Source organism: Odocoileus virginianus, chromosome 20, assembly GCF_023699985.2.
Source record: "Odocoileus virginianus isolate 20LAN1187 ecotype Illinois chromosome 20, Ovbor_1.2, whole genome shotgun sequence".
In the NCBI taxonomy this organism is placed as follows: domain Eukaryota; kingdom Metazoa; phylum Chordata; class Mammalia; order Artiodactyla; family Cervidae; genus Odocoileus; species Odocoileus virginianus.
In genome coordinates, this window is record NC_069693.1 from 42,227,661 (window position 1) to 42,250,903 (window position 23,243).

Sequence of the window (23,243 nt, forward strand, 5' to 3'; positions counted from 1 at the left end):
TCATGGACTGAGGCATGCCAGGCTTTCCCCGTCCTTCACTATCTCTCAGAGTTTGCTCAAACTCATGTCCACTGAATCGCTGATGCCATCCAACGACCTCATTCTCTGTCACCCCCTTCTCTTCCTGCCTTCAATCTTTCCCAGAATCAGGGTATTTTCCAATGAGTCAGCTCTTCACATCAGGTGGACAAAGTATTGGAGCTTTAGCATCAGTCCTTACAAAGAATATTCAGGATTGATTGCCTTTAGGATTGGCTGGTTTGGTCTGTTTGCTGTCCAAGGGACTCTCAAGAGTCTCCTCCAGCATCACAGTTCAAAAGCATCAATTATTTGGCACTCATCCTTCTTTATGGTCCAGCTCTCATATTCATACATGACTACTGATAAAGCTATAGCTTTGACTATATGAATGCTTGTCAGCATTCATGCTGACTAGATTTGTCATAGGTTTTCTTCCAAGAAGCAAGTGTCTTTTCATTTCATGGCTGCAGTCACTTTCTGTAGTGATTTTGGAGCCCAAGAAAAGAAAATTTGCCACTGTTTCCATTTTTCCTCCTCTATTTGCCATGAAGTCATAGGACCAGATGCCATGATCTTAGTTTTTTGAATGTTGAGTTTTAAGCCAACTTTTTCACTCTCCTCTTTCACCTTCATCAAGATGCTCTTTAGTTTCTCTTCACTTCCTGCCCTCAGGGTGGTGCCATCTGCATATCTGAGGTTATTGATATTTCTTCTGGCAATCTTGATTCCAGCTTGTGATTCACCCAGCCCAGCGTTTCTCATGATGTACTCTGCATGTAAATTAAATAGGCAGGGTGGATATATACAACCTTGATGTACTCCTTTCCCAATTTGAAACAGTCTGTTGTTCCAGTCCTAACTATTGCTTTTTGACCTGCATACAGGTTTCTCAGAAAGCGGGTAAAGTGGTCTGCTATTCCCATATCTTTAAAAATTTTCCACAGTTTGTGTGATCCACACAGTCAAAGGCTTTGGCATAGTCAATGAAACAGAAGTTGATGTTTTTCTGGAATTTTCTTGCTTTTTCTATGATCCAGTGGATGTTGGCAATTTGATCTCTAGTTCCTCTGCCTTTTCTAAATCCAGCTTGCACATCTGGAAGTTCTCAGTTCATGTATTGTTAAAGCCTAACTTGGAGAATTTTGAGCATTACTTTGCTATGTAAAATAAGCACAATTGTAGTTTGAACATTCTTTGGCATTCTCTTTCTTTGAGATTAGAATGAAAACTGACCTTTTCTAGTCTTGTAGCCACTGTTGAGTTTTCCAAATCTGCTTGCATATAGGGCAGCACTTTAACAACATCGTCTTTTAGGATTTGAAATAGCTCAGCTGGAATTCTATCACCTCCACTAACTTTGTAGTAATGCTTCCTAAGGCCCACTTGAATTCACACTCCAGGATGTCTGGCTCTAGGTGAGTGCTCACACCATCGTTTTATCTGGGTCATTAAGACTTTTTCTGTACAGAGACTGGAGACTTTGGACTCCCATTTCTCGCTTCTAAGATTTCTTTTCTAGGTAGTGTTCTTTGGGAGGTGGGGAGAAAACCCATAGTTTCTCCTGTGTTGGTTCTGATGTGGATGACCAGGACAAAATACTACATCAACACAATGATCCAAGCAGTCTAGCCTTGTTTCCTAATTGCTACTGTCTAAAGGGGGTGCCCCAGGTCTAAAGGGCTAGGTGTGGTGTACCAGAGGGTGGCATCTGGTGGTTGAGGATCCAACAGCAGAAGGAGCTCAAGGTGGCCGGGGAGAGGGGCTGTTTAGAGGGCCACACTGATGTTTTGGTTGAACACCTTTTTAGCATCTATCTCTCCTTCAAACATGTGGGGATGGATGTCCACGTTCATTCCCGCATCCTTGCACAGCTTGAGCAAGGTTCGAACGTTGTTCTTGGATAACCTCAGGTATCTGTGCGAGACAAGGCCAAAGAGGTCAGTTGAGGGTGGGGTCACTGCAGCTCCAAACTTTACCGAAAAGAGTTTAGATTTAAGCAGCGTCGGTGTGGGGACCTCTGTGAGGACTGGGTCTCCAGACATTTCTGGAGCTGGCAGAGGTCTCATAAAAGACTTGGTGGGAGTTTTTACTGGCTTAACTCTTTAAAATTTGTTTTTAGTTGTAGAATAATTGCTTTACATTGTGTTGGTTTCTGCTGTAAAACATGGATCAGTCATAAATATATACATACCCACTCCCTCTTGAGCCTCCCTGCCACCCAACCACCCCTATCCCACCTATCTGGGTCATCACAGAGCACTGACATGAGCTCCCTGTGTTCTATAGCACCTTCCCATTAGCTATCTAGTTTACATATGATCGTGTATATATGTAAATGCTACTCTCTCAAATTGTCCCACCTTCTTCTTCCCCCACTTGTCCACAAGTTCATTCTCTACATCTGTGTCTCTATTCCTGCCCTTCAAATAGGTTCATAAGTAACATTTTTTCCTAGAAGAGAAAATAAAATATCATATATTAACACATATATATGGAATCTAGAAAAATGGCATAACTCTTTCGGAAATCATTTGGCAACATTTATGCCAAACAAGTTGCCTCTCCACCAAGTTCATCCACCTCTTCACCAAGTCCTCCCAAACAAGTTCATTATTTTTGATTCCAATAATTCCACTCTGGTCCTCAACTTATCCCAAGACGAGAAGTCAATGGAAGAAAATATATATAAATAAAAGTAGTTATTTTGGGGTTATTGACAGTAAGAAAACAGGAAATTCCATCAGTAGAGGAATGGTCAAGCAAACAATGGAATATTCATTTCAAGAAATCTTCTTAATGTTAAAACATCATTTGCGAGAAGGAGGTGCAATACGGCAATGATGTTATGCCAAGAGGGGAGGAAAAACCTGAATGCAAACTGTTAGGTGTTTCCTCTCATCACTACCATGTGTGTATAATCTGAGTGAGGCCAAGGGCTGGGGGAAATACAGGACAGTGGAAATAAAGGCTGAGAAAGTTGTAGAAATATAGGTGGGTATTTTTTAATAGTATTCAGACAATTAAAATTAAAACATGGTTTTAAAATATTAACTAAAGCCCAACCATTCTGACTGTTAACTGAAGAATAGGACTGATTCCATCCCTGCCATGTGGTTTAGAGAGTATCTCTGCCATCATATCCCTTATCCCACCATCAACCTTGACCTTGCTCTCAGCTTTAGTATAAGGAGGGAAGCCCCTGACTCAGGCTGCTTTCAGGACATCTTCTGGTTGGTTACTTTGCTACACATGATAGGGAAAAAGTTGTATATTGTAGAAACTGGGTTTTCTATGCATTGGAAATAGTCTCCCTTCTCTTTCCTTTTTTTGACTCTACCCATGGCCCACAGGATCTTAGTTCCCTGACCAGGGACTGAGCCCAGACCCTCAGCAGTGAAAGCCTGGGATCCTAATCAGTAGGCCACCAAGGAACTTCCCTTCTCTTTCAAGACCTGCCCAGAGCTTCCTTGTTCTCACAGTCAGCTCCCACCAGTCCTACCTTTGGCTCCAGCCACAGTCCACCCCACCCCTCCCTGACCAGCCCAGCCCCTGAAGGGAGGATCTCACACACATCTACCTGTGTGCCCTCCCTAAGATCACAAAGGACAATTTCATCCTTCTTTTGGATGTTTTTCTAATGGCTTGTTTTTTGCCATCTCCAAATATTCTCTCCCTCTTCCCTGTCCAAGTCTCTTTTCTCCCCACCATGGAGCCCAGGAAGACTATCTTTGGCCAGAATCAGTAACAACCAGGCTCTCAATCTGAAAGCCATGGCCAAGTCATTCAGCCGTGGAAGTGGCAAGAGCCAGAAACCCCCTCTAGTCAACAAGGCTTGCTGCCCATCCTTCAGCCAGTTAGCCATTCCACCCCCCAACCAGTCAGCAGCAGAGCAGGCCTGTGTGATGGGGCCGGTGGATGCCAGGTGTCTGAAACCTACAGGCGAGTTCGCTGCTGTGAGCTCTGCAAAGATGACTACCTGATTCTGTTGTCCCATTACCTACTCTACTGAAGTTTCTGAACCGTGTCAGATAGATCTTTACAGTAAAGAGTAACATCAGGCTGAGGAGGGATGCTCAGACTGGGGCAGAAGCCCTGCTGCCTGGTGTTGCTGAAAACCAGTGGGTCTTGTAACTAGGACAAAGAATAGCCAGAAGGGGGACCCCTTGGTAAGAGCGTACATGCCAAATGGTTTCATACTCTGTTTATGGTCACTTTAGAGTCTGAAACCCCAAACAGACAGCAGGTCGCACCTGGGAATAGTGGCTACGGTCCCAGCAATTCAACACCACAGCATAAAGGAACTTAGGGGAGCTTCCTATTAAAGGCCACAAACAACTCATTCTTTCCTTTGTGAGTAACAGTCATGCTTTCTTTTGTGAAACAAATGGAAATTTGGGGAAGTGTGTGCATGTAGGTGTCCTAAGGCAAGGCATCAAAACACCAGCACCTAAATGTCGTGTTCATTAGTGGACCCATCGGCTTCGGCCCTTTGGGACTCAAAGCAGATCACAAGCTGCAGCCACCCTCCCTTGCCCTGGGCTCAGCCCAGGTGTCTGAACCACAGACCTGCGTGAGCAGAGCCTAGTCTTGCAGGAAGCACCCAGCCCCACCCGCACAGGGCGGCTTACCGGCAGCTCAGCACCTCTTCCGGCTTCAACATCTTCATCATCTCCATCTTGGGCTCCGTGCCCTTCTCCATGAGGCTTTTCAGTTTTCGCTCATAAGAGGCATCAGGCATCTTGCTCCCCCACTCTCTCAAGAGGGTTGACTTTCGTTGGGCAAAGGCAGTGTCCTGTAATATGGGTTCTATGATGCTTTGTCGACGGTATGGCATTGGGCGCTGAGTGGACTCTTGAGTAACTGCATCCATGATGTCTAAGTCTGAAATCAGACAGATGTCACCAGGGAGTTAGATCCTGGTCGGGGTGGTGGTAAGGTGGACAGGAAGGGGATGGGGCCTGGAAGGCTGCATGGGCTTCAAACCTTACCAGATCTAACGTCTTTCCAAAACCTTGGCTGGTTCTCATTCAGCATTTGTTTACTCCCTATTCAACTTATCCTCCTTCCTTTCTCCTTGCCTCTCTTTCTTCTCAACTCGCTCCCTTTTTTGCCTTTCATTCATTTCCTTCTTTCAATCTTCTCTCCTTCCCTAGAGAAAATTCACCTAAAGTGAACTTTAGCCTAGAGGGGGTTTAGGAGAAGGTATCAGAGGAGAGCAACTTTGAACTGGGATTTTAAAGGACAAAGAGTTTATCACATGATAAGAAGGAAGAAAAGTATTGCAGGCAGGAGGAACAGCATGGCTGAGCAGGAGGAACAGTGTGCAGAAAGGCACACACATAGTAAATGAAATAGTGAAGGTCTGATGCTACCCAAATATGGACTTTGTATTGAGTGAAATACTGGTGGGACTAGAGCTTGGCGACCTTAATTATTTTCTTGTTAAATATACTCTTGTGTATTTTACAGACTTTTGCTTATTCAAGTAGAGTATTTTCTTCCCATTTCTAACTGGTGTGACTGGTATAGAGAAAAGACTACTGTTAAAATTTTTATTTTTCTAGTACACAAATAATCACACCATATAGTATCATTTGGGGCCTAGAATTTCTTGAGTTTTTCAGTAACACAATCATATCAGGAGAAAAATGAAAACATGTTCCCCTTAATATTTGTAAAAATTATGTACTCTTCTTGACATGTTGCATTTGACACTCTCCAAAACAATGTCAATAATGATGAAGGAAGATATGTTTCATTTTGTTTCTGATTCTAATAAAGTGATTTAACATTCCATCATTTAGAATGATGTATGCCAGAATTTTTAGAATGCTTTGTAATACTCAACAGTTTTACTCTTAGCCTACATAAGGTTTTTATTAGCAATAATTGATTGGTTGTTTATTGCTTTTCTATCATCTACTGATACGATCCTATGGCCTTCCTTTAATTTACTGACAAATTATGTTATTAGATATCTTGATATCCTAACCATTTGCAAGCTGCTATAATAAATCCTACTTGGTCATGGCTTCTTACTCATTTCATACATGGACATATTTGCCATATTTTCGTACATTAAGTCTATTTGCTAAAATTTTAAAAATAGCTTTGCATCCATATTATTGTGAGATTGGCCTGCTTTTTGCCTAATATTTTATTTTTTAAATTTTATTTTTAATTGGAGGATAATTACTGTACAATGGTGTGATGGTTTCCACCATACAGCAACATGAAACAGCCGTAGGTGTACATATGCTTTCCCCCACCCAAACTTCCCTCCCGCCTCCCTCCTCATCCCACCCCTCTAGATTAGCACAGAACACCAGCTTTGGGTTCCCTGTATCATACAGTATGGTGGCTTGTCAAATTAATGCAGAAATACATATATTTTCTTTTTTATTTTTAAATTATGAAAGTACAGTAACACATTTACAGGAGACTTGGAAAATACAGAACAAAGTTACATGTGGTTCCACTATATATTACAATTCTTTTTTTAAGTAGATACATTTAAGACTTTTAGTTGAAGTTTCAGTATCAAGCTCTCAAAAATTAATAGAGTGAACAGATAAAAAAGTAGAAGGATATAGTAGACCTGAAAAGCACTATGAACCAATTCAACATAATTAAGATTTATACAATTTTCACACAACAACAGGATACAAATTCTATTCAAGTTCCCATAGACTATGAACCAGGAGACTAGAAACTGATACATATCCAGGGACATAAAACAAGGTGCAAAAATTTCATGATCTGAATGACTGATTCTGAATCATATGGAATCTGTTCTCTTGTCACTGTGGAATTATGTTAGACATCAATATCAAAAGATATTCAAAAATAACCCACATATGTTCAAGGGCAATATGACATTTACCAAGAGAGATCTTTGACTTAGCCATTGGAAGCCTCAATAAAGTTAAAACTGAAAAAACACAGAGGGTGATTACAGAGAAGAAAGAATTTAAATGAGAAATGAATATCAAAATGATAAATTAATATTAAAAATACTTAAAAACTATGTATTTGAAAATGAAATGTGCACTTTTAAATTATAGACCTTTATCTAAAAATCATAACAAGGAAAATTAGAAAATAGAAATGTCTATATTTATGTAGCCTGAAATAGCTGAAGCAACCTTGGGATTATTTGATTTTGAATGTTAGGTAGAACTTGGTGTGAAACCATTTGTCCTGGTGCCTTTTTAGTGGGAAGGTGTCTACCATCTTCCAATTTTTACCTTAGGAATTGCTCTAGTCAACTTTTCCACTCTTTATTATGTCCATTTGATAGTTTATAGTATGAGAAGAAATTATTCATTTATGTTCGGTTTTAGTTCAGTTCAGCTCAGTTTAGGCACTCAGTCGTGTCCAGTTCTCTGCCACCCCATGGACTGCAGTAGGCCAGGTCTCCTTGTCCATCATCAACTCCTGGAGTTTACTCAAACTCATGTCCATTGCATCGGTGATGTCATCCAACCAGCTCATCCTCTGTCGACCCCTTCTCCTCCAGCCTTCAATCTTTCCCAGCATCAGGGTCTTTTCAAATGAGTCAGTTCTTTGCATCAGGTGGTCAATATATTGTAGTTTAAGTGTCAGCATCAGTCCTTCTAATGAATATTCAGGACTGATTTTCTTTAGGATGGCCTGGTTGGATCTCCTTGATGTCCAAGGGACTCTCAAGAGTCTTCTCCAACACTCTATTATAACTCACTTAATGTATTTTGTACCTTTGCTTATGCACACTTTCTCATATAAAATCTTGTGTATTTTTGACTCTTCTTTTGACAAGTCTCATGATATACATACTATTTGTCACTTGTCTTTTTAAAAGGCTAGCTTTGGACTTATCCTTTTAGCTACTTTTAATTTTGAATTTCATTCATCTTCAGTTCAGTTCAGTTCAGTCGCTCAGTCGTGTCCGACTCTCTGTGACCCCATGAACCACAGCACACCAGGCCCCCCTGTCCATCACCAACTCCCGGAGTCCACCCAAACCCATGTCCATCGAGTCAATGATGCCATCCAACCATCTCATCCTCTGTCATCCCCTTCTCCTCTTGCCCTCAATCTTTCCCAGCATCAGGGTCTTTTCCAATGAGTCAGCTCTTCGCATCAGGTGGCCAAAGGATTGGAGTTATAGCTTCAGCATCAGTCCTTCCAATGACCACCCAGGACTGATCTCCTTTAGGATGGACTGGCTGGATCTCCTTGCAGTCCAAGGGACTCTCAAGAGTCTTATCCAACACTACAGTTCAAAAGCATCAATTCTTCGGCGCTCAGCTTTCTTCACAGCCCAACTCTCACATCCATACATGACCACTGGAAAAACCATAGCCTTGACTAGATGGACCTTGTTGGCAAAGTAATGTCTCTGCTTTTTAATATGCTAAGTTGGTATTAACTTTCCTTTGAAGGAGTAAGCGTCTTTTAATTTCATTGCTGCAATCACCATCTGCAGTGATTTTGGAGGCCAGAAAAATAAAGTCAGCCACTGTTTCCACTGCTTCCCCATCTATCTGCCATGAAGTGATGGGACCGGATGCCATGATCTTAGTTTTCTGAAAGTTGAGCTTTAAGCCAACTTTTTCACTCTCCTCTTTCACTTTCATCAAGAGGCTCTTTAGTTCTTCACTCTCTGCCATAAGGGTGGTGCCATCTGCATATCTGAGGTTATGGATATTTCTCCTGGCAATCTTGATTCCAGCATGTGCTTCCTCCAGCCCAACTTTTCTTATGATGTGCTCTGCATATAAGTTAAATAAGCAGGGTGACAATATATAGCTTTGACATACTCCTTTTCCTATTTGGAACCAGTCTGTTGTTCCATGTCCAGTTCTAACTGTTGCTTCCTGACCTGCATACAGGTTTCTCAAGAGGCAGGTCAGGTGGTCTGGTATTCCCATCTCTTTCAGAATTTTCCACAGTTTATTGTGATCCACACAGTCAAAGGCTTTGGCATAGTCAATAAAGCAGAAATAGATGTTTTTCTGGAACTCTCTTGCTTTTTCGATGCTCCAGCAGATGATGGCAATTTGATCTCTGGTTCCTCTTCCTTTTCTAAAACCAACTTGAACATCTGGAAGTTCATGGTTCACATATTGCTAAAGCCTGGCTTGGAGAATTTTAAGCATTACTTTACTAGTGTGTGAGATGAGTGCAATTGTGTGGTAGTTTGAGCATTCTTTGGCATTGCCTTTTTTTTTTTTTTTTTTTTAGTTGAAGGCTAATTACTTTACAATATTGTAGTGGGTTTTGCCATATATTGACATGAATCAGCCATGGATTTACATGTGTTCCCCATTCCGATCCCCCCTCCCGCCTCCCTCCCCATCCCATCCCTCTGGGTCTTCCCAGTGCACCAGCCCTGAGCACCCATCTCATGCATCCAACCTGGGCTGGTGGTCTGTTTCACCCTTGATAGTATACTTGTTTCAGTGCTGTTCTCTCTGAACATCCCACCCTCGCCTTCTCCCACAGAGTCCCAAAGTCTGTTCTGTACATCTGTGTCTCTTTTTCTGTTTTGCATATAGGGTTATCGTTACCATCTTTTAAAATTCCATATATATGCGTTAGTATATTGTATTGGTCTTTATCTTTCTGGCTTACTTCACTCTGTATAATGGGCTCCAGTTTCATCCATCTCATTAGAACGGATTCAAATGAATTCTTTTTAATGGCTGAGTAATATTCCATTGTGTATATGTACCATAGCTTCCTTATCCATTCATCTGCTGATGGGCATCTAGGTTGCTTCCATGTCCTGGCAACTATAAACAGTGCTGTGATGAACATTGGGGTACACATGTCTCTTTCAGATCTAGTTTCCTTGGTGTGTATTTGGCATTGCCTTTCTTTGGGATTGGAATGAAAACTGACCTTTTTCAGTCCTGTGGCCACTGCTGAGTTTTTTATATTTACTGGCATATTGAGTGCAGCACTTTCACAGCGTCATCTTTCAGGATTTGAAATAGCTCAACTGGAATTCCATCACCTCCACTAGCTTTGTTCGTAGTGATGCTTCCTGAGGCCCACTTGACTTCACATTTCAGGATGTCTGGCTCTAGGTGAGTGATCACACCATCGTGATTATCTGGGTCGTGAAGATCTTTTTTGTACAGTTCTTCTGTGTATTCTTGCCACATCTTCTTAATATCTACTGCTTCTGTTAGGTCCCTACCATTTCTGTCCTTTATTGAGCCCATCTTTGCATGAAATATTCCCTTGGTATCTCTAATTTTCTTGAAGGGATCTCTAGTCTTTCCCATTCTATTGTTTTCCTCTATTTCTTTGCATTGATCACTGAGAAAGGCTTTCTTATCTCTCCTTGCTATTTGGAACTCTGCATTCAAATGGGAATATCCTTCCTTTTCTCCTTTGCTGTTCACTTCCTGTCTTTTCACAGCTATTTGTAAGTCCTCGTCAGACAGTCATTTTGTTTTTTTGCATTTCTTTTTCTTGGGGATGGTCTTGATTCTTGTCTTCAGTACAATGTCATGAACCTCCATCCATAGTTCATCAGGCTCTCTAGTCCCTTAAATCTATTTGTTACTTCCACTGTATAGTCATAAGGGATTTGATTTAGGTCATACCTGAATGGTCTAGTGGTTTTCTCCTTTCTTCAATTTCAGTCTGAATTTGGCAATAAAGAGTTCATGATCCAAGCCACAGTCAGCTCCCAGTCTTGTTTTTGCTGACTGTATAGAGCTTCTCCATCTTTGGCTGCAAAGAATATAATCAATCTGATTTCTGTGTCGACCATCTGGTGATGTCCATGTGTAGAGTCTTCTCTTGTGTTGTTGGAAGAGGGTGTTCATTCATCTTAGTTGATATTGCATGGATGAATTCTCTTTTTCATATTAATTATTTCTTCTATGTCATTAAATTTAAACAAGTATTACTTTTTTATTTGTTTCATAAAGCCAAGAGCCATTGCTTTCAGTTTTTGCTGTAAATTTTCTTCTAGGCATAAATTTTGCCTTCATCCCATAGATTTTGGTATGAAACTGTCTTATTTCCATTAGTTTTTATCTTTGAAATCATGGTATTTTGGAAGTGTGTTTCTTAATTTTTGTTGAGATTATCTTTTAATTTTATTTTTAATTATTGGCTGTAACTGGCCCTAAAATCTTTACTATTTTGAATGTTAAGTTTTCTTTTGGTGAATATGCTTTGGCCATATAAAAATGTGTGTTCTCTATTCAAATATAAAGTTGTGGTTTGTTAATTGCATTGTTAAATTCTTTTAGGCACTTCCTGAAATTATCTATTTGATCTGTCTTGAAAGAGGTATATTGCAATCTCCTACTGTAGCTATTTTTGTCAGACTTACTTTGCATATCCAAATGTTTATTTAACTGCTATTTTTTGGTGTGTGTAGGTTTATGGTTATTATTTACTCTCTCTAGCATTTTAAAATCTCTCTCTTTTACCCTGTTGTTTCTTTGAGCATTAAATCCACCTCATCTGTTTGTGTATCTCTTTGCCTATCCTTTTTAATTCTTTCTCAAAAAGATTTTTTGTGCCTATCAAGATTTTTATTTTTAAACCAACTATTTCCTAATTTGATGTCTCTGCTCTCTTCTAGAGCATTTTCTTTAGATAAATGAAAAAATGGCTGAGAAACTCCCTAAATATTTCTGACTTTGCAAATATCTTTCATTCACCCTAACAGTAACTTATATATGGACTAAGCATAGGATTGTGAGCCTGTAATAATCAATAGTCTCTAAGTGTCATTTCTAGATTGATGCTAATCTGACGTTTTGTTTGTAAGTAAGTTGTTCTTCTTGTAAACTTGCAAGAATTCATGCATAAAATGCAGAAAGTTTACCAGAATACATCTGGGAAAGTCTAGACTTTCTATAACATAAATGGAGGGACAACGGCCTAGAGAGAGGCTCTGACTTGCCCAAGGTCTCACAATGAGTCCATGGTTAAACTGGGATCTTTGTGTCCAGTACAGCTCTCTAAACTGACAGCTGGCCCCTGAGAGGGTGATGGGGTCAGGTGGCATCAGCAGTCTGTTTATGCATGGTGGAAGTTGGTACCATATTCCAGGAGAATCGTGAGTTACACATTTTCATTGACACAAATGGAAATCCCTTGGAGAAAGGGCCATGGACTTTCTTGAGACATTTGATCCTCTTCTGGATCAAAGCAGGTCTCATGCAGGGAAAATAAGTACTAAAATGAATGGTAATGAGAATTAGACATATTGGCTAACATTTATTGAGTAACTTATGTTTCAGGCAGTTTTCTAAAGGCTTTCTAGGGAGGGGGCACTACAGTCTCACAACCACATCACACCCATTGATCAAATAAGAACGTGGAAGATCAGAGAGATTAAGTCATGTGACCAAGATGCCAGGAAAACGTGAACCCCGGTTATCAATGCTTTTTTCTGGGAGCCTGTCCTGGCTACCCTCCCATATTTCTGAGTCCATGGCTGAACAGATACATTAGACTTCTGGTGAGCTATGTTTGGGACTCTAGGGGTTGACTCTATAATCACCTAGAGACAGAGGGGGTAACTGCACCCCAACCCTTTGCATTAGGAATACACCCTTGCCTGGCACTGACAGAATGCCCTGAGCATATGTGGGCAAGAAGAGAAAGCCAAATGAATTCCATTTTCTTAGCCTAGATGCTCAGACTTTGTCAAGATTTACTTTGCAAGTGTGTTCCAATGCTTTCCCAGCATCTTTTAGTGGCCCTTAACCACAGTCGCCTATTAAGAATTTAGATCCAACTTCGTAAACTTTTCCCATGACTTGTGATTGCACTCAATTAGGACTGTGTTTTGGAAAGGCCAATCTGAGATTTCTGTTTTCAGCCAAGGTGTGGTAACAGGAACTAGATATATCTTTCTGTCTCAAGCAATTAAACACTGGGGCCTGATAGGTGAAATGGCACTTTTCAGACATTGGCAATACAGGGAAGTGATCCTTTAGAAAATGAAATAGAAGGGGTGAGTCCCACGAGAGCCCCAGCTAATGGCTGGAAGATGCTTTAGGTTTGCAGCATGGGTAGAGAAAATCTAGATAGGAGTCTAGCCATTTCCCTGAGTTGAGGAGAGAGAAGAGACAATTTAGCTAGAATCTACAGGGCAGAGTAGTATGGAGAGCTGCAGATATCTGCACAGGCTTCTCTTAAGTTGATAACAGGATGTGCAGGAGAGGAAGCTACACAGATAGAATTGGTGGACAAGCGTTAAAACAGCTGGTTCTTGAAAAGGATGCCAATTATTTGGGTGCTGAGTGGGGCTGAGGGAGGTTAGTAAGAGATGCTCTGGCTAGAGTATTTCTCCTTGTTTGGGATTGATAGGTACACACTGCTGTTTTTAAAATGGAAGACTAACAAGGACCTACTGTACAGCGCAGGGAACTCTGCTCAATGTTATGTGGTAGCCTGGGTGGGAAAGCATGGATACATGTACTTGTATGGCTGAATCCCTGTATATGTATCCTGTATCCCTGTATGTGCATTCGCTGTCCATCTGAAACTATCACAACATTGTTAATCCACTATACTCCAATATACAGTAAAAACGTTTTTAAAAAATGTTTTTAAAAGAATGCTTTTTCTTGATCCACACTTATCCTTCTTAGACTTTTGCCACAGCCCTTAACTGCCTCTACACCCCCCCTAGAGGCTGCTTTGTCTTGATCTTGACTCCCAAGCCAGATCCTGCTCAGTCATTTCAGGCCTCCTGACAGCTTTCCCAGTAGGTTCCGCTTGCGGTGCCCAGACTCAGTCCTGGTGCCACACGTGGGCACCCAGGTGGTTGCTGGATGCCTCTGAACAACGGCCCATTGTCTGCGTGAGCGCCTGCTGACCCCTAGTGGCCACTGGCTGTATTACATCCGGAGAGGGACGCCTGCTCTCCGACAGGGTGGCTTTGCCGGGGACAGGGCTGGGCAGATAGACGCAGGAGGCCCTGCTGAGGACCGAGGGGCTGGTCCGTCAGCCTGCCCTGCTGGCGTCCTTGTGCAGTGAGACGGAAAAAATTAATCGACTTGTGTGAGAGTTTCTCTTAGGGAAGGAACTGCCTTTGTTTAGGAAAATATCTTTTTTCCAGACTACACTGAAAAAAAATGCTTTTTTTCGCAGACCACATTGAGTGTGGAATGAGACAGTGCAGCCAAGTGATCCCTTGAGGTAAGAAGGCAGAGGGTGGGGCAGAGAAGGCAGAGGGTAGAGGAGAAGGGAGACGAAAGAGAGAAGACGGAGAGCTGGGCAGGACCAGGACTAGAGTGACCCAACAAGGTACTCAGGGGCGGAAATAAAGGAGGTGTTTGTTCTCAGGCTCATGAAAGGGCAAGGTGGGCGCCTGAGAGAGGCCACCTTCTTAAATTTTGTGTCCTGGGTGCCTAGCTTGTCTGACCCTAGTCCTAGCCTTGGAGTTGAGCGAAACGTCTGGAAACCACCCCCGCAGGAAATAGAGCCATCAGCGAAATCTCCTGATGGCAGGGGAAAAAGGACTTTGAAGAACGAGAGGGCATCATGATAGACTTCTAATATGTTTGCCGTGTAAGTCTGTGATGTAATTATTTACCGTTGTTGCCCCAAACCTTCAGTAAAGTTTGCTGACAAGCAATGGCTTCATGCGAGAGGTCTGGGGAGAAGGGATGTGTTCCCTGTCTGGGTTGGCAGAGAGCAGGGAGAAGGAAATAGTCCTGGAAGTGAGATCCGCAGATGCTCAGCCTCCCGGCAGGACCAGGACACAGAAAACAACTGGAAACTTGGAGAAGGGGTGGGGCTTCCCATAGGGCATAAGTTGAACTCCTTCCATTTTTTTTTAAATAAACCTTTTATTTTGGAATACTTTTAAATTTATAGAAGAGAAGAGTTGCAAAGACGACTCTTACAGACGGCTCTTATACATCCTCCCCCTAACGTTAACATCTTACATAAGCCAGGAATGAGATATTAACATGGGCATGTTACAGACTTTTTTCTGGATTTCACCAATTCTTTCACTGAATAACTAGTCTAGGATTTAGTCCTGGATCTCATGTTGCATTTAGAGTCAATCATATTTAATTCTAACTGGCAAGTAACCACAATTTGGTTACAATGGCTTTGGTGCATTAAATGAAAAAGAAATAAGGATTTTTTTTTGTTGGGCAGAGTAGGGGGCAACACAGGAGAACTGGCAACCCCTATTCCAAGCCTCTTGCCCCTCTTCCTTTGAGCTAATTGGAAATCCTATCCAGAATTTTTTTTTTTTTTTTACCATACACCTCCATCCCAAAAGGCCAGGTACAATAAATGCATCTGTTATTCTAACACAGCCCACTTGAGAATGTTAGCAAAATGTTTACAGAGAAGTACCATATGCTTCCCAGGTGGCTCAGTGGTAAAGAATTTGCCTGCAATGAAGGAGGTTCAGGAGATGTGGGTTTGATCCCTGGGTTGGGAAGATTCCTGGGAGTAGGAAATAGCAACCCACTCCAGTATTCTTGCCTGGAGAATCCCATGGACAAAGGTGCATGGAGGGCTATAGTGCATGGGGTCACAAAGAGTCAGACCTGACTGAGCAACCGAGCCCTTTGCATGCAGCCCTTTGCTAACATCTATTGAGTACCTGCTCTGCATCTGGTGGAGTGTGGTCTGTGCCTCCACTGGCTACAATACCACACTATACTGTGAGGCTGGCTGTGTAATTGTTGCATTTTGCGGATGTGAAAACTAGACCCCACGGATGGAGTGACTTGCTTGGGATTGTACAGCCCTGAGTTTGTTATCCATCGGTGGGGCTGGGACTCAAACACAGTCAGTCTTAGCAATAAGTATCTGGCATAGCCCAAGCCCACTTCTTCTTGGGTACTATCATCACCTGGTAGGTTTCGGGCCAGCAGCTGTGGTACCTTCTGCAGCGCCTTGACACTGTCACAGTATCTAAACTAGTTAGATCATTTGGACACGAGGGTGATGTCACTAAAATGACTTCAGGAACCCAGGGGGACACGATACGAGCTTCCTGAGAAGAAACTCCCCCTCCCCCAGGTGCCAGCTGAGGCGTGACACCCACTTGTCTCCTGTCCAGGTCACACCCCCTGATGCTGTGATCCCTAGTCACCGGGGTTCCTGCATCCACAGAGGTGAGGTTGACAGAGATGGTGCTGCCTTAAGGACGGTGCCATCTCTTGGCCCCTCTGATAGGAGGGCAACGGCGAGGACAACTCTGGCATCCCCCTACCGAGGTACTTCCCTTACCAGATATCCTGGGTGTGTCCCTGGAGTTGATGCTCTGGGTCAGGCTGCTGAGGCGTTTTCCTTTTGCTTCCACCCTGTAGAGCCTTCGGTACAGGGCAGAGGTTTCATCCTCCTTCTTGGAGGTTTGCCCTGAGGCCTGGGAGGAGATCTGGAGAGACGTTATAGGCTAGAGAATGGGTTCTGGCTCAGCTTCCTTCATCCCCCAGTGAGCGAGTTCAAGGGCTGGCCGAAGGGCAGATGAGGGGGGCCCCAGGAGAGGCTGACTCTAGGTGTTGGGTCCCTGGGACAGGAATGCACACTGGTGTCTGCTCACCAACTTCTCTCTTCTGTCCCCAGAGCTCATGAGGGACCCTGGAGACCACAGCCATCGCTGGTTGTCCCCCCTTTCCAACGGCACTCCTGAGTGGTTTAGGGGAGGGAGGTGGTACCCAGGAAGAACGAGCCCTACCGCAGGGGTGCAGGTCTTCCCACTGGGATTGCGCAGTGTGCTGGGTGGGAGCTAGCTGGCTGGATGGGGTGGGTGGTCTATGTGGGTGCTAGTGTGTGGTGGGAATGAAGTTTAGAGCTCCACATTTAAAAGAAAAAGTAGCCAGTTCCGTGCAAGAGCAGAGTGGGCACCCCCTCCTTCGTGTGGAGGGGCTGGGGTAGGCGGGGTGACATCACCTGCTCAGAGAATGCCACCTGTTGGTTCCCTTGGCTCCTGCGGCGGGCTCCCTGACGTTTGAGGGCAGTTTTGGTTTTCTTTTCTTCCTTCGCAGGTTCTGCCAAGCCTATCACTGCCTTGGGCTTGTTCTTCTGAAACAACAGGGAGAAAAGCCCTGTGGCCGCCTCATTGGGCACAGGCCAGCCCTGCACCCCACAGAGGGGAAGGACCACCCAGCCTTAGCACCATCCCCCCTTGTTGCCCCTCTGCCTCCAGACACAGCTGGTGTCCTCATCCCACTACCCGAAAGATGACCTTCCAACGCCAGGCGTGGCTGTCCCTCTCCACTTCAGAGTCCATCACTAGCTCCCTATCACCCTCCACAGGAGGGCCCCACTCTCCAGCTTGGGAGGAATTCCTTCCAGCCCTCAAATGGCCTTGCTAGCTGCCACTTCCCTACATGACCTCCAGTCTTCGAGGCCAGCCAGGGTGCTCCCTCCTCTCTTCACCCCACCCCCATCCCATCTTGTCCTCCCGGAGCTGTCATCACAGCTCCTCCTGCCTTTCTCTTCCCCCGGATGCTCCTGTCTGCCTGGTGAGAACGGAAGGCCAGGTAAGTGCAGCAAGTCCATTCCAGGCATGTATGCTAGGCTCACAGCTGCCAGGAGGACCCGGTAAAAGAGTAAGTTTCATTAGTAAGTTTCATCGGGGCCCAGGAGCGGAGGGGCCCACAGAGGTGCATCCAGGCCCATCCTTAATGGGTAGACTTGGGGTGCTGGAGCAGAGCAGGGAAACTGAACCGACTGGTCTCCTCTTGGGGTTTGCTGCGGGGTCTGAGGGTTGTGCAGAGATGACTGAGACTGGTCTCCAGGGCTGATGGCCCGGCTTGCAATCCTGCTCTCTGGCTGAGTGGCCGAGTGACCTTGAGCAAGGGACGGCTCTGTGTGCGGTTTAGCTCCCTTATCTGAGGATGGGGGTGGTAGCAGAAGCTACTTCACAGGGTTACGGTGGGAAATAATGAATTACTGGGGGGAAGTGCTGAGCGCGCCCTGATTGTTAGCAGCGCTCTGTGAATGGAAGGAGGGTTTTGATAAGCCAGTCTGGGTGTGTGGAAGGAAGCTGTCCAAAGACCGTCTAAGAAGTGGGTACTAGTTACCTTCAGGGTTTTGTGGGGCTTAGTAGGAGAAGGGATGCAAGCTGGGTCCAGGGCTGATACTCCTAGTTGATTAGAGAGAAACTAAGGCCAGTTACTCCGAGAGTGGTCCACATCCCTCCTTTCCCCTCTCAATCTTCAACCTCTCTTCAACAGCCGCCGGAGTAGCTACAGCCCCCTCTTTTGAAGGAAGCTGAGTGGAACTGATTTGGTACCACAGATCCATCAGAAACAGCCACAGAAACTGACTTGGTGGCCCCTGTGCCCGAGACCTTAAATCTCAGGGGTCTTCTTTTATGACAAATGTTCACAAGGGGCACAGCCCTCTGGGTAGAACCCAAAGGTTACAGTGCTGAAGTGGGGAAAAGCCTGGACTGCCAGGAGAAGGGAGACAAGGGCACAGACAGCACCCCCCCCCCCCGCCAACTGTCTTCACTAAAGAGTCCTCTGCCACCTGCCATCCGAGACCTGCCATGGAAGCATCACCCTCTCTCTCAGGAGCTTCTTTCAAAATCCAAATGCTTCTGGAAAGGGTAACGATGCTTGAAGATTTAATTGTATCTTGAAAGTAAATTTGTTCCCTTTCTGGGTCCAAAATTATTCACAAGAAAAGCCACATAGAAGCTACAGCTGTGAAAACATTATTAGAATATAAGCTTAGCAGGAAGAGACGGGATCAAGAATATTCATCAAAGGAGTGAGTAAGATTCCTGTAACTGAGTTCTGAGAAGCCCAGCAGTCAAGCCTAACACCTCCCCCCAGAAATGAGGGGTAATTGGTAGGGTAGGTAAATCAGTAACTCCTTAGAGTAAAATATGTTTGCCAGATGTGTTTACGTGTATCTGATGAAGCTAGCACTCCAGATCACTTTGATTGTGTGTTAGCTGCTCAGTCGTGTTTGACTCTCTGTGATCCCATGGACTGTAGCCTGCCAGGCTCCTCCATCCATGGGATTCCCCAGGCAAGAATATTGGAGTGCGTTGCCATTCCCTTCTCCTGGGGATCTTCCCAACCCAGGGATCGAACCTGGGTCTCCTACATCACGGGCAGATTCTTTACTATCTGAGCCACTCTCAGTAAATGACTATAATGATAAATAAACATACAACCAGAACAGAAGCTCCCCTGAAAGGCAGCGGCCGATGAACTGGGAGAAGCAGGCAAAGACAGGTGGTGACAAAGGTGTGTGGGGGAGTGGGCCTGATAGTCCATGAGCTGGGGAACTGGGTATGTCTGAGTTTGTGCCCTGGCTTAGACCCTCACTAGCTCTGTGAGCTCAAGCAAATTATTCCTCTTCATTTTAGCTTCCTTATCCTTCAGCTGGTGGGTAAAATCAGTGTCTGCCTTGTAGCCTTGCTGGGAGCAGTTGACCAGACAACTCCCTGCAATGCCAAGCACAGGGTCTGGCACACAGCAAATGCTCAGTAAAAGATATCACTGTTGTTAGTAACGCCGTTTTCACCCATTTTTTCTCTGGGGGCCAGGGGAGTCAAGATTAGGTGGCCTCCTCTGCTGAAGAGACCACTTTCCAAGGGTATGGCTTGATCTTCTGTAGATAAGGGGACCAAAGGGGAACTCTTGAGGGAAACTGGGGCAAAACTGGTCGTTCCTGGAGAAAGAGAGAAGTGGTGTTGCAGACTGTTTGCCCCCCTCCCCCTAAATTCACACGTTGAAATCCTAATTCCTAATGTGATAATGTTGGGGAGGTGGGGCCTTCGGGAGGTGGTGAGGTCAGGAGGGTGGAGCCCTCATAAATGGGATTAGGACCTTAGAAAAGAGGCCCTGGAGAGCACTCCTGTCTCTTCCTCTTTACGGGAACATAGCAAGAAGCAGCCATCTATGAACCACAAAGCAAGTCTTCATCAGATATCAAATCTGCTGGCACCTAGACCTGGGACTTCCCAACCGCTCAGTTGGGAAGAAAGAAATTTCTGTTGTTTCTAAGCCACCTGGTGTATGGCATGTGATTGCAGCAGCCCAAATGGACTAAGACAGGCAGTTAAGCTAAGTTCTCATGAAGGATAGAAAGGAAGAGGTTCCCAGGTGGCACTAGTGGTAAGGAACCTGCCTGCCAACGCAGGAGATGGAAGAGACTCGGGTTTGATCCCTGGGTCAGGAAAATCCCCTGGAGGAGGGCATGGCAACCCACTCCAGCATTCTTGCCTAGAGAATCCCAGGGACAGAGGAGCCTGGCGGGCTACCATCAGTGGGGTCCCAAAGAGTCAGACTCAACTGAGCGTCTGAGGTTTTTTGTGTTATCAGGAGTCGCAGTGGGGACAGTGGAGAGGGAAGGTGCCCTCTGACCCTGGGGGCTATCACAATGCTGGAAGTGCCTGGGGACAATGGGAAGGACACATCAGCAAGACCCTGGAAGCAATTGTCCCTCAGCCCTTCTGAAACGCTGACAGAGACAGCTTTAATGTCTCTCATTAAGTGAAACCTCAGTGAAACTAGACAGGATTCTTCCTGACAGTAGACCCTTGACCTCCCCTTTCCTAGAACAATTTCTTTAGAAAATTGCACTTGTAAATTCCTTTTCTGCCCCTTTGAGATATAACTTCTCCCAGCCTCTTGCCCAGGTTTACGACCCAGGAATGTTTTTCTCCAGATGCTGGGTCAGGAAGAGCCCCTGGAGGAGGGCATGGCAGCCCACTCCGGTATTCTTGCCTGGAAAATTCCATGGATAGAGGAGCCTGGTGGGTTACAGTCCAGGCTCACAGAGTCAGACACACAAGCAGGCAGAGAGCCAACCTTTGAAATGTGAACATAGCATCCCCCCCTCCCAGTCTCTGTGTCAGGCTAGGAGCTTAACTATACGGGGATCGGGGATCGGGGATCCTTAGCAAACAAGGACAGCCTGATCCCGTGGACAACCTCCCCCATGCCCTCCAGCACTCTCCTACCGGCTCAGCCCCATGCTGCAAACCCGCCCCGCGCCCCATTCCATCAGGCCTCAGTCGCCCTGAGTGAAGTCCTCCTTGCAGGTTTTCTGTGACAGTAGGCACCTGGAGAGCTTGCTTCTTCTTCCCCTGCCTCCGCTCCATCCACTCCAACACCCGCGTGAGGTCTGACATCCGCCTCTCCTCCGCCGTCCTCCACACGAGCTTCCTCTCTGTGGGCAGGGAGTGCCTCCAGCCCTCTGACTGCTCTGCCATCGTGGAGCCCCGGTCCTGCCGTGGGCGGGAAGGTGGCACACGCCCGCTTTGTTGGGCCCTCTGCCTCTGGTTGCGGGTCCTGGATGACTCAGACGGTGCGGTGTTCTCCTCTAGACATGAGCATACATGTGAACATAAAGGGCAGTGTTGGGGCAGAGCTGGGGATACCGGCCTCCAAGGGTAGGAGGTCCAGAGGCTGATTGTGAGGTCATTGCCAGGCTGCCGGTGGGGGTCAGGGTGGAGCAGGCTGTGGGTTTCCCCACGTGGATTCTGTCCCTCTGTTGTAGCCACGGGTTCCAGGAAACGAACTCACTCAGAAGGACAATGCAGATAGTGGAGCGCAGTTTACTGCACCGGCGGGTCCAAGGCAGAGTCTCCTCTTAGCCAAGGACCCGGGCCAGTTTTGGTGAAAACCTTATATACTCTAAGTGTATAAGGTTCCCTGAAACTAGTGTGAACAAAGGAAAAAGAAAGATACAATCAAAGTTCACCAGTGATCATATGCCTTAAGCCTAGGTAGTTAACAGTGTACAATTATCAATAGGCCTGTGGTCATACCCCAGTGAGCATAATAGAATATATGTTCTATTCGGTTACACAGATAACTAGGGTATTCTTTTAGGTGATGGAGAACCCTGGGGCTCTTGCCTCTGGGGGCCTGGTTTTCCAGTTGGTATATCATTTCCATAGATACTGGACATGTAGCTCAAAGTCCACAATCTGGCCCAAGATGGAGTCCTGCTTTCAAGACAGAGCCTGTTCTCTACCCCTCTTCACCTCTTTAGGCATTGTCCATCTCCTGGATTCCGCCACAGCCTCCAGTATGGGCTCTCCACCTCCATTTCCATAGCGATCTTCTTAAAACAATGGTCAACTCACCTATCTCCTCGAAAACCTTCAGTGGCTCCCTGCAGCTTATATAAAAATCTAAATTTTTTAGTTTGGTAGGCTTTCCACAATGTGCTCTAATTAGAATGAAGATTTGTATAGGCTTAATTACTTTTATATTCATTGAATAGATATCAGATGCCTACTATATGCCAGCATGGTGCGGGGGATATAAGGCAAGATAAAAACATCATCAGGACTCCTAAAACATATGGGCTAGTGGGAAAGACAGCAGTTCAATAATTACTCTGTGAACCCATAAGGACAAATGAAGAGGAGTACTCTGAAGGAAAGAAATATAATTCTAAGAACTAGACAAAAGAACTAGACTTGGATGGGTTAGTGGGTGGATCACACTTGGGGAATGGCTGAAGTTAAAGGGTAAGCTGGTCTTAATGAGTCTCTGGCCCAGGAGGTCGAGCATGTGCAAAGGCCCTGTGGCAGGACAGAAGCAGGGAACACTTGCGCAATAGCAGAAGGCCAAGGTAGCTAGTGTTGTAGCCATGCATTCTGGGAAACAAACTCACTCAGAAGGACAATGCCAAAAGTGGAGTGCAGTTTATTACACCAGCAGGCCCAAGGCAGTCTCCTCTTAGCCAAGGACCCCGACTGACTTTTGTGAAAACCTTATATACCTTAAATGTACTGCTCAAGCCCACATCCCCCAATTCCTTAAACCTAGCCTGGAAAGTGTTAAAGGGAGATACAGTCGGGTTACAGCCATGATTCATAATCAGAAGGGTTATATGTTGTAGCCTACACCAGTGGAAGCCATAAAGATTACAAAGGTGATTGACTCCATAGGGGATTATCACATTCTTTCTGGTGAAGGGAAATCTTGGTGGAATCTGGTGTTTATCAGTCTGGGAGGCCAGTTCAGCCATAAGTATGCTCTCCCCACGGCTGCTAGGCACATAGTCCAAAGCTCACTGGAAGCACAAGATGGAGTTTCCTTCTTTTTCAAGATGGAGTCAGCTCGGCCTGCTCCTTTCCCCCCTCAGTAGATTACCAGGTGGTGAGAAATGGTGCTGGGGAGGTGGGCAGAGAGACCAGGCAGCGCCTTGGGGTCACTGTTTTGCTGAGTCTGGAAGGGAAAGGGAAGCAAAGGGAAAAGACAAGGGATTCAAAGATGGGGAAGGGAGCAACATGGCCAAGC

General features: G+C 45.1%; 1 protein-coding gene across 2 annotated transcripts; it reads right to left on the reverse strand.

The window, feature by feature from the left end:
- Nucleotides 1-1,636: 1,636 nt before the first annotated feature.
- On the reverse strand, nt 1,637-21,409 carry C20H16orf78 (chromosome 20 C16orf78 homolog). Of its 2 annotated transcripts, XR_011482244.1 has the most exons (6): nt 21,050-21,409; nt 16,912-17,043; nt 16,249-16,396; nt 4,650-4,902; nt 2,382-2,472; nt 1,848-1,935 (listed from the first exon to the last, which is right to left on the reverse strand). XR_011482244.1 is itself a non-coding variant. In XM_070451339.1 (5 exons), exons 1-5 carry the CDS (start codon nt 21,197-21,199, stop codon nt 1,788-1,790), a joined length of 831 nt encoding a protein of 276 aa, XP_070307440.1. In that variant the 5' UTR covers nt 21,200-21,408; the 3' UTR covers nt 1,637-1,787. The 2 variants fall into 2 exon arrangements, 1 of the variants encoding a protein (XP_070307440.1); XM_070451339.1 differs by lacking the exon at nt 2,382-2,472 and having other exon boundaries at nt 1,637-1,935; nt 21,050-21,408.
- Between the last annotated feature and the right edge of the window lie 1,834 nt (nt 21,410-23,243).